Source organism: Scylla paramamosain, unplaced genomic scaffold (assembly GCF_035594125.1).
Source record: "Scylla paramamosain isolate STU-SP2022 unplaced genomic scaffold, ASM3559412v1 Contig1, whole genome shotgun sequence".
NCBI classification, from domain to species: domain Eukaryota; kingdom Metazoa; phylum Arthropoda; class Malacostraca; order Decapoda; family Portunidae; genus Scylla; species Scylla paramamosain.
Genome location: NW_026973666.1, coordinates 1,569,756 through 1,580,138, shown reverse-complemented (window position 1 = coordinate 1,580,138; position 10,383 = coordinate 1,569,756). Strand labels below are relative to the sequence as shown.

At 39.1% G+C, this 10,383-nt stretch overlaps 1 protein-coding gene across 3 annotated transcripts in view; it reads left to right on the top strand.

Annotated features, from left to right (window-relative positions):
- The first annotated feature begins 7,210 nt into the window (after positions 1-7,210).
- Positions 7,211-10,383, top strand: part of LOC135095780 (nose resistant to fluoxetine protein 6-like) — a 49,889-nt gene continuing 46,716 nt past the window's right edge. For 2 of the 3 annotated variants that reach the window (XR_010264490.1, XM_063996878.1), the window contains exons 1-2: positions 7,211-7,363; positions 9,917-10,069. Coding sequence is in view for 2 of the 3 variants with exons in the window: in XM_063996878.1 (XP_063852948.1) it covers positions 7,285-7,363; positions 9,917-10,069 (232 nt within the window). In the remaining variant the exon portion in view is untranslated. Of the gene's footprint in view, positions 7,364-8,836; positions 8,907-9,916; positions 10,070-10,383 lie in introns of those variants that run through there. The other variant, XM_063996880.1, reaches the window with a different exon arrangement.

Here is a 10,383-nt window from a genome sequence, read left to right as displayed (position 1 = left end):
CACCACCATCACCACCACGCCTCACCACCACCACCACCACCACCTCCTGCACCACCATCACCACCACCAACAGAAAACGGAGTCCCGGCTTTCAGTTGTGGGTGACTTTGTGGATGAAGAGGGAAATCCATGTTCAAATGTGTAGTGTGTGTGTGTGTGTGTGTGTGTGTGTGTGTGTGTGTTTGTTTCTTTCTTTCTTGAGTGTTTTTCGTATTTTTTTTTTCTTTTTATGATCTTGTTCTTCTTGTTCTTGCTTTTTCTTCTTCTTTGTCTTCTTTTTCTTCTTTGTCTTGTTCTTGTTTTCTTCTTCTTTCCCTTCTTTTTCTTCTTGTTTATCTTCTTGTTCTTATTCCTCTTTTCTTCTGTTCTTCTGTTCTTCTGCTTCTTGTTCTTCATCTTTTTTTATCTTGTTCTTTTCTTCTTTTTCTTGTTTTTGTTCTTTTTCTTCTTGTTCTTCTTTTGTTTGATCTTGTTTTTCCTTTGTCCTCTTCTTCATCTTCCTTTCTTCTTTTTGTCCTCTTTGTCATCTTAATTTCTTCTTCTTTTACTTCTTCTTCTTCTTCTTCTTCTTCTTCTTCTTATTATTATTATTATTATTATTATTATTATTATTATTATTATTGTTATTGTTATTGTTATTATTATTACATTTTCCTTCAAGTGAACCATATTTTTATCTTTTATGTGTACACAAATTATTTCTTGAAGTTTGAATGTGAAAGAAAAACTTATTGAATTACGAATATGGATACAAATATGAAGTGATGAAAGTTGTTGAAGAAAAGAAAAAAAAAACAGAAAATACTTAAAGGAAGAAAAATGTTTATTATCACTACTAATATTTTTTCTAATTGTTACTAAAAAAAAATTGAAGATGAAGAAAAAGGAAAATCAATGAAAATGTAAACTGAAAAATGAGAACACAAGCGAAAGCAGTAAAATAAACAGGAAAATAATTAAAGGAATCCTAAAATAATGAAAAGAAGTTAAAGGAAAAAGGAAAACAACAAACAAGCAAAACAAAAAAAAATGAACAAAAAAGAAAACAGCCAAAGAAATATAAAGAAAACTAAGAAATAAATAAAAAAAAAATCTAAATAAACAAACAAGCAAATAATGGGAAGTAGTAGAGAGAATAAGGAAAGTAAAAAAAAAAAAAAGACAAATTAAGACAGTAAAGTGGTGAAATAAACATTGAAAATAAAAAGAATACATTGGAAAAAAAATGAAACAAAAACAATAACAAAGTGAGAAGAAAAGAAAAACAATAACAAAACGAGAAATAAAGATAGTGAAAGAACGAAAGAAAGAAAAAGAAAAACAAGCAAGAAATAAAGGCAATAAAAAATAGAAGGGAAACAAAAACAAACAATAAATAACATGACAAATAAAGACAGTGAAAAGAAAACAAAAACAATAACAAAACAACAACAAAGACAGTATTTTCTTATACATACTGACAAAATACTTAACATGTGTACAGAGACCATGTGTAGTGTACATATGTAATAACTGTAGTTGTTGTAGGCATTACTGTAGAGGCATTGCACACACACACGTCCCGTTTTCTATGCGCTCTGTAAAGAAAATGGCATTAGGAGTAGTGTAGCTTTAAGAAAATGGGATTGTAGAGTTGAATTTATGCTTCTTTTATCTATTCTTCTTCTTCTTCTTCTTCTTCTTCTTCTTCTTCTTCTTCTTCTTCTTCTTCTTCTTCTTCTAGCATGTCTTCCTCTTTTTCTTTATCTTCTCTTCTATTGTCATCTTCCCCCGTATTCCTATTCATCTTCGTATTCTTCATCATCTTTTATCATCATTGCCTTTTTCTTTCTTTAGCCATCATCATCATCATTATCATCACCATCATCATTATCATCATCATCATCATTATCATCATCATCATATATTCTTGTTCTCCTCCTCCTCCTCCTCCTCCTCCTCCCATCATCACCACAACCACTACGTCCTCTTCCTCCTGCTTCTTCTCCTTCTTCACTTTCTCCTTCTCTTCCTCCTCCTCCTCCTCCCACCCCCATACATTAGAGAAGGAAACAAATCCGTCCAAATAAGATAAACAATAGTGATATTCTTATGCAAAACAGAGAAAGTGAGATAGATAATAATTTAGGTGTTTTTTCTTATCACTTTTTTTTTTCTCTTATAAGACATAACATTAAAAAGAGAGGAACCGTCTGCATTTTTTGTATTGTAGATCTTTGACGCACTGTTGGGAAGACGTAAGCAAAGGCTGATGATGACGATGACTTGACGATTGCTTTCCTTGTTCTTAACGGTGTAAGAATCTATATTTATTTATTTTTATTTTTTTATTTTTTTGTTTTTTAGGGATTTTTCCTAAGGGGGAGAAAATAAACAAGTGTCTTTAATTAAGAGAGAGAGAGGTAAAAGGGTGATATTTTTTAGTGAATTAGTCTTGCTTTTGTGGTGAAATATACTACCTGCCAGTTGATTTGTTTGTATTCACCTGTAACATCTTGTTGTTGTTGCTGTTGTTGTTGTTATCATCATCATCATCATCATCATCATCATCGTCATTATTATTATTATTATTATTATTATTATTATTATTATTATTAGTCATTGTTACTCTTATTACTACTACTTCCACAGCTATTTTTTTTTAGTGAGACTCATTCAGCTAGTGCACAGTGCTATAGTGGAGTAATGTGACCCTCATTTAAAGAAATGGAGATACAAGATTGCAAAAGAATACCTTCAAAAACTTATAGATGAGTCTAGGCTGCATTAGCACAATGAAGAGAGAAAACAGGAAAGCCAACCAACAAACTCAATTGGTGTCATCATTTGTCACAGCACTGCCATGGAGACAACTGCCCATCCTTCCTCCGCTACCTGGTGGTGTCACCCTTCTAGCTGACCATCCTATGGTGTCTGGTGTTTGGTGTTCATGGTGGGTGCTGTGGGTTTTTGCTTACATGGTGTGCACTTTTTTCCTGTGGTGTTTAGGAGGGGGATTGGCAGTGTTTTACCACAACCTCTCAGCCACTAGTGTTCAGCTTGACTTCCATGGCTTCCAACATTCAGAGGCAGACTGCAAACAGGAAGAGCAGCTCAGTTCCACAGATATGCAGACAGTGATGGCAATACACCACTCCATCTCTGCAGAGTGGGGAAAAGATTGGCAGGGGACATCATTCCTGGAATAGACCCTTTTGTACATGGGCTACTTCTACCCAGCCACAACAGGGAGACACTGCGTCTCCACAGCAACTCGGCCCCAAATCCTGACTCCAACTGCCGGCCTCCTGTCAGATTGGGCTGCCTCTTGGCCCTCCCAGGGTTGAGCTTCCAGGTGCTCAGGAACGGATTCACTTGGCCTTGGATATGTCTCCCGTCCCCTATTTGTTGACCCCGCTCTACAACCAAATTAAAGCCCTCAGTTTTGCAACATGTTCAGGATATGTTCCAAGCAAGAATACTGGGAACCTACCTTGGGCCCAGTCTCCACCTCTCGGCTGTTCACAGTGGCCAAGAAGGACTCCGACAGGGACAGGCTGGTGGTGGATCTCCATGCCCTGAACAATTACATTTGTCATCAACACTTCTGGATGATCACGATTGCTCCACCTACAAAAGGGGACTGGTTGGCCTCCCTGGATTTGAAAGATGCCTGCTGGCATGTAACAATCCATCCACACTTTAGGAAGTTCCAAGTATACAGAGCCCTTCTTCAGTTCACATGCCTCTCCTTCAGTCTCTCCATGGCTCTCAGTCTTGACTTGCCCATCTGGCCATCAGACTCGCATCCCTGGGAATCAACACGTATGTGCTTGGACAACTGGCTCGTCGTCTTCCCGTCCCAGGCAGTAGACGTGGCCTCTGGTGACTGTGGAGTCTGAATTTCAGAGTAACTTTTCCAAGCTGCTCCTGACCTCAATACAACTTGGGTGGCTGGCAGTCTAGTGGGACACTGTGCTCATCAGAGTGCTTATCACAAGAGAACACTTCCAGGCTCTTTTGGTCTTCAGTACTAAAGACAATGACTTGCTGCTAGTGGAAAGCCCTGCTGGGTACCCTGATTTTCACAGCAGAGGTGTCCCCACTCAGAAGACTATGGTACCACAAACTTGTCCAGGAGGTAAATATAACTTTTTCATCGAGTCTCTGAGACATCCTACAGCTGGTACTCTAGCATCTATGCCATGGCTAGAAAGCCACATCCTTTGTTGCTGGGTTCCTTGGATGCCTTGGACTGGGGCTGAGGTTACCAGTCGTCCGTGGGCCATCAAGCCAAGGAGAGTGGGAGCCAGACCTCTGGGAAGCACACATCGAAGAACTACACGTGAGATCAACTTTGAGAGGGACAAGTGGGCAGCGATTTACTGTATCAACTGCCACGGCACCTCCAGATTAGAAATCCCGTTGTCTATTTCAGAGGTGATCTTCCAGGAAGCTCACAGGAGATTCCTCCATCTGTCAGCCTTTTATGTTCCAGGAGAGGAGATTCACTGGGCAGATGCCCTATCCCATTTCCACCACACCTCAGTAGAATGGCAATTGCACCGAGAGATTTTCCAGTCTCTGATTTGTTGATGGGATCACTTAAAGGGGATCTCTTTGCTTCTCAATCCACGGTACAATTGCTCCTTTACATTTCAAAGGACGTCAGAACAGATGCAGGTCATCCTCATGACTGCCAGACAACAGAATTCTCTGTGCCTTCACACGCGGAGTTTCTCCGTAGAGCACTAAGAAAGAATAACTCGTCTAGACTTTTTTGGTGGTATTTTTTTTTTTTCGCAGTCTTGTATCCCCATTTCTTCTTGAAACGAGGGTCGCATTGCTCCACTACAGCACTGCACCAGCTGAATGAGTCTCAGTAAAAACAGCCTTTTCCCAGAAGTCTTCAAGGCTTGTAATTTATTTATTTATTTATTCATTTATTCATTCATTGTAGGTATTACTTATGAGAGAGGTTGTGTCAAATCCAACAATCTCTCTCTCTCTCTCTCTCTCTCTCTCTCTCTCTCTCTCTCTCTCTCTCTCTCTCTCTCTCTCTCTCTCTCTCTCTCTCTCTCTCTCTCTCTCTCTCTCTCACCAACGCAGCGGTACAAAGCAGAGATCAAGGGGAGAAAGGTGGGTAAGTACAGCTCACCTCACAGCAGCGCACCCTCTTTGTTTTGCTACAGACATGGTGGAGCATTCACACTCCCCTCCACCGTTTGATTACCCACCTCTCACTTTCTCCCTTGGCTGTCTCAGAGTGGTGGGCAACTGGAATAAACTCAGTAATCAGAGGACACAAGGGCTGGTGCAGGAAGCCATGAAGCCCACACGTGTCCCTGTTTGAAACACTTCCACTATTTTCACCTGTCACCCTCATCCATTAAAGTTCCCTATTGAATCATATTCAGGAGTATTTTTAGGCGTCTTTTTTTTCAGTTCTCACAAGGGCTTAGAATTCTAGCTCCTCAGATCTCTGCCCACTTGACCACTGAAGAACACACCAGCAGAATTGCCTGGCGTGCTCCCCAAGGAAAAAGTGCCGTACAGTTCATTGGCAGTGTGTCCCTCACAGAGACCGCAGCAGCCTTAACCGCTCGCTCCTTGAAGTTTATGCAATTTAGAAGTGAATTGGTGGTCTTCTAGGCATTGTGATATTGCCATTTGAATAAAAGTAATTATATAGGGCCGATTCTTTGCATTTTTTTTTCCTGATCGAAGGAAAGAGACAGACAGACACATTGGCATCCTTGCTTAATAGATTTAAAGAACAGGGATATAGTAATCTGGTTAAGATATTCCGGGTCAAAATGATGCCTGATGTTGGCCAGTATGACTAGTAAAGCTTGCTGCATGGTACTGGACATACGGCACTTAGGAAATGCAATATCAAAGCGTCTCTTTGCTGGTATTTCTACACTATTTCCTCGTTTTGGGTGGGTTCGTCTCTTTGGTATCCCTATTTATTATCCTATTCTGTCTAGACAAAGTATTATAATATAACGAAATATGGTCTATTATTAGCGATTATGGAATGGAGTAAGGGGAAACTGATGCAGGGATCAGATCTAGCAGCTCTCCAGGTCACAGGTCATTCATAGGGGTGAGAGCGAGGTCCCTTGCCCCGCTGTTCAGATTCAGCCATGGTAAGGGAACGTTCTATCCCGTGTATTGCTTCTTCAGACCTGTCCTGTTTCATCACGTGTGCAAATACAAGCCACTCTGTAGAGCATTTTAGCATGATTTGGTTGTATCAGTCATGACCTCACACTGCATTATGACATTTTACCTGAGCACAGTGATGTGCTGGAAGTCGTGGCCCAAGACAGGAAGGCCATTCAGACACCTGTACCTGCCCTGCCAGAATGCTGCACGCTGATGGAAGGCTTGACTGTTCCACGCTCATTGTAAGCAAATGTTGCTATTCTCTTAATTTGAAACAATTCTTGCTACACAATTTTAATAATGGTTTTCACTCATGACTGACTTGTATGCAGATAATTTTGTATGTTCGAGATTTTATTGAAAACAATACACACACATTGGCTTGTTTTCATCTAAAGTGTTTGCAATGCTGCCCGCGAGTGGCTGTGGCATTCGCTCCGCCCCGCTCAGCCAAGAATTCTTGCAAGCTTAGAAGGCTTGCGGCCCGGGATAGTTGTAGGGTTTCGAAGCTCCCAGGAGACTTGCGCGGAAGGTACGCGTCGGAAAATGCCTGTCTCCAAGGCGCTTGCGAAAAACTGTAGAAGACACCTTATGTTCGAGAAGACATGTTTTATGCTAAATATAACTTCATAATGGCAAGACAGAACGATTAAAAGTGAAATGGTATATAATCCATGAAATTCGATTCCTTAATTTATATTTGGCATACTTTTTTTTGTTCATCCATTGAGAATGAAAACTGTGATGTAGTTGAACAAACAACTCCATATGTGGATGTAAGCAAAATTTGTTTGACTTGTGTAATTGTTGAGCTAAGTGAAGAAATATAAGTATTTCTTTAGGAAGGCTGAGTTTCCTTCAAACTCGTGGGCCAGGGAGGAGCAGGGCGCTAGAGGTCTCCCCGAGATTTTTTTTTTTTTTTTTTTTTTTACGAGACTAAAATGATACAAAAAAAAAAAAAAAAAAAAAAACACTTGAAAATCCCAACAACTTCCATTTAAGCCTTTTACAAATAACAGAGATAGAGAGAGAAGGACTTGAGACCACGCAAGAGATCACGGGAGGTGATAAGAGAGTGGCCCTGTTTGGTAGTATGACAGTGTAGGTTTGGTCACTGTAGCGTCAGTCAGCAGCATGTTGGGCGGGCTGCTGCTGGTGGTGGTGGTGGCGGTGTTTGTGGCGGGGACAGACGCCGAGTCGTTGCTGCATGAAGGTAAACACACACACACACACACACACACACACAGGCTGGCTGGTGGTTGTGCTATGCGTGGTGGTTTGTTTGTTGGTTTGTTTTTGTTCTGTTTATTGCTGGTATTATTATTATTATTATTATTATTATTATTATTATTATTATTATTATTATTATTATCATCATCATCATCATTGCTACACTTGTATTTGAATATTCATTCATTTATTGATTTATTCTTTTTTTTTTTTTTACTTATTTTCATATTCTTATTTTCTTATTATGTTAATTTGATTAGATCTGCAGTATTTTTAACAGGCTGTAGTGGAAGTTATTGGGGTTTTCAAGGATGTTTTCATGATTCCAGTGATAGTTTAGCAGGTTCTATAGTGGAAGTTACTGAGATTTTCAAGGGTGGTTTTGTGATTCTAATGATAGTTTTAACATGAATTCTACATCAATATGAAAAAGACTCATGAGAACCTGGAAATATTCCTGATAAAAGAATCGCATATTACAGAATGCATTCTCAGCCAGGTTCTCATTTTCTTTCGTAAGCCAGAATTTTTATTAAACTATTTCTGGGATCATGAAAACACTCTTGAAAACACTAACAGCTTCCACTAGAGCTACTACTAGAACTGCTACTGGAATCATGAAGACACCCTTGAAAAACCCTTCTACTTACACTAGAACCTGCTAAACTATCACTCAAATCCTAATATATATATATATATATATATATATATATATATATATATATATATATATATATATATATATATATATATATATATATATATATATATATATATATATATATATATATATATATATATATATATAAATGAATCTTTCACTAGAACCTGTTAAAATTGATCGAGATAAAACACATAAGCTTTCAGGAATATAGCCTCCTAATTACTTGTACATGTAATTAACCTAATTAGGTAAGACTGGGGTTGAGATTGTGGTAAAACATGGCGTAATCTTTATCACACACTCTTGATTAGCATTACACACCTTGCCCCGCCAGTCATGATGAGTGACGTGAAAGACTGAGATAGTAGATAGCAGCGTCATCTTAAGTGTTTCGCAATATTTAGGTGAAAGGCTATTACACAAAGAAGATAATGATGAGTCACACATAGAGAAAGAGAGAATCTTTTAAGAAGAAAGAGGAACAAATATAAGCAGAAAGATTCGATCCAACACACACACACACACACACACACACACACTGCTAACATAAATTTGTGTTTAAAAAAAAACATCGCTATTCTAATAAATAAAACAGGAAAAATAAGATTCAACACACCACCTGACATTAAAGGCTGGTATCCTCATAAGTGCTTCATTCTAAAGTTACAGGTTTCTCGTTAATTTACATGCGAAAACCTTTGCCAAGTAAAAAAAAAAAGAGAGAGAGAAATTATGATTAAATTACATAAAAACAGGTAAGATATGACGGAATTATGAACATTGAGCAGATGGTAACACGCAGGAGGCATGCGCAGCCTGACTGATCATGTTCCAATACTCTGCGCCGCACCACTATTACGCAGTACGTACTTGCAAAAGGCTTTAAATGAAGTGACATGAGATTTTAAGACTATTTTTACTACTCTAATGACATATCAACACTCACCAAGAGAGGAAATGGTGTCAAACTTGTGAAGATGAAGGCGGTCATTTTCAAAGGAGTAACAGCAAACCCATATTACAACCTTCCTCAGCTTCTTGACAGCTGGAGGCAAACTAGCATGGAGCTGTGACGCCCTCGCTGACAGGGCTGTGCAGAATGCCCTTTATATATCTTGCTTATAAAATGTGCGTCATAAAATGCCTATCATTCAGTAGTTTCAATACAACAAATGAGGTATGGTTATGTACGGACAATAAAGGGATTTTATGTATATATTTTATCTACATGTGAGACGCATAGTAAGTGTGAAAGCGGTTTTATTATAGTTTAAGCCATTACACACTACGTGGTAATAACCTACCTCATTTTGTTCTTCTCACTATTCACATCATTTCTAATGATTACACTACTTGTCGGAAATTAATAATAACGCCGTGGGCCGTGGGTAGAGATTGGGGACATTGGCTTAAACTATAAATTTACCGTGAAAGCTGTACTTTACATAATTTGTAGAGGCTGTGGGAGGCACTTATGATTTCAATGCGGATTCGTGAGTTAACTGTAAGAAGTTGCCCACAACTTTTAAAGGTGTAGGCTACACTGCAGTAAATATACTGTACTGTCGTGTCAGTGTTCAGCAGCAAAGTAACACGGAATTATCGCAAACGTTAATCTAAAGGTGTATTGTTTGGTTAATGTTGTGCTGCTGTAAGCTAATGGTGTATTGCTAGGTTAATGTCTCGTTATAAGGTAAACAGCATGTTAGGTTTGGTTAGGACAGGCTACGTCCTGTTGTTGATAAATAGTATGTTTTTACGGCAGATGGCTCTGACCATGCGACGAGGCTCGATGGTGATTAGGTTAGGGGGTGGAGTTATGACAGGCTAGGCAAGGCTAATGTATTATTGGTTAATGGCGTGTTCTTGCAGGTGGCACCGACCACGTGCGGCAGGTGGCGGAAGATGTGGGCGCCATGTACCTGCCCCTAGCTGTGTCTCCCTCCAGCCCTTGCGGGAGGGCCCTGGGGGAGATGGCCACGGCCCTGGAGTCCAACTCGTCCTCCTCCATGTGGGCCAAGTACAGTGAGTGCCCTGGAGAGAGAGAGAGAGAGAGAGAGAGAGAGAGAGAGAGAGAGAGAGAGAGAGAAATATTAAATTCCTCCATAAAATACATAAAAGGGAGAGAGGCCAAAAGATGATTGAAAAATGTGCAAAAAAAATAAATAAATAAAATAAATAAATAAAAAGGATTTAAGCTGATGATTGAAAAATATGCCTCCCCAATAGAGAGACTTCAACTGATCATTGAAAAATGTCCCTCCCCCCAAAAAAAAATAAAATAAAATATGATTGGTTATTGGCCTCAAATTTTTATTTATACAAACGATCCTAAATTA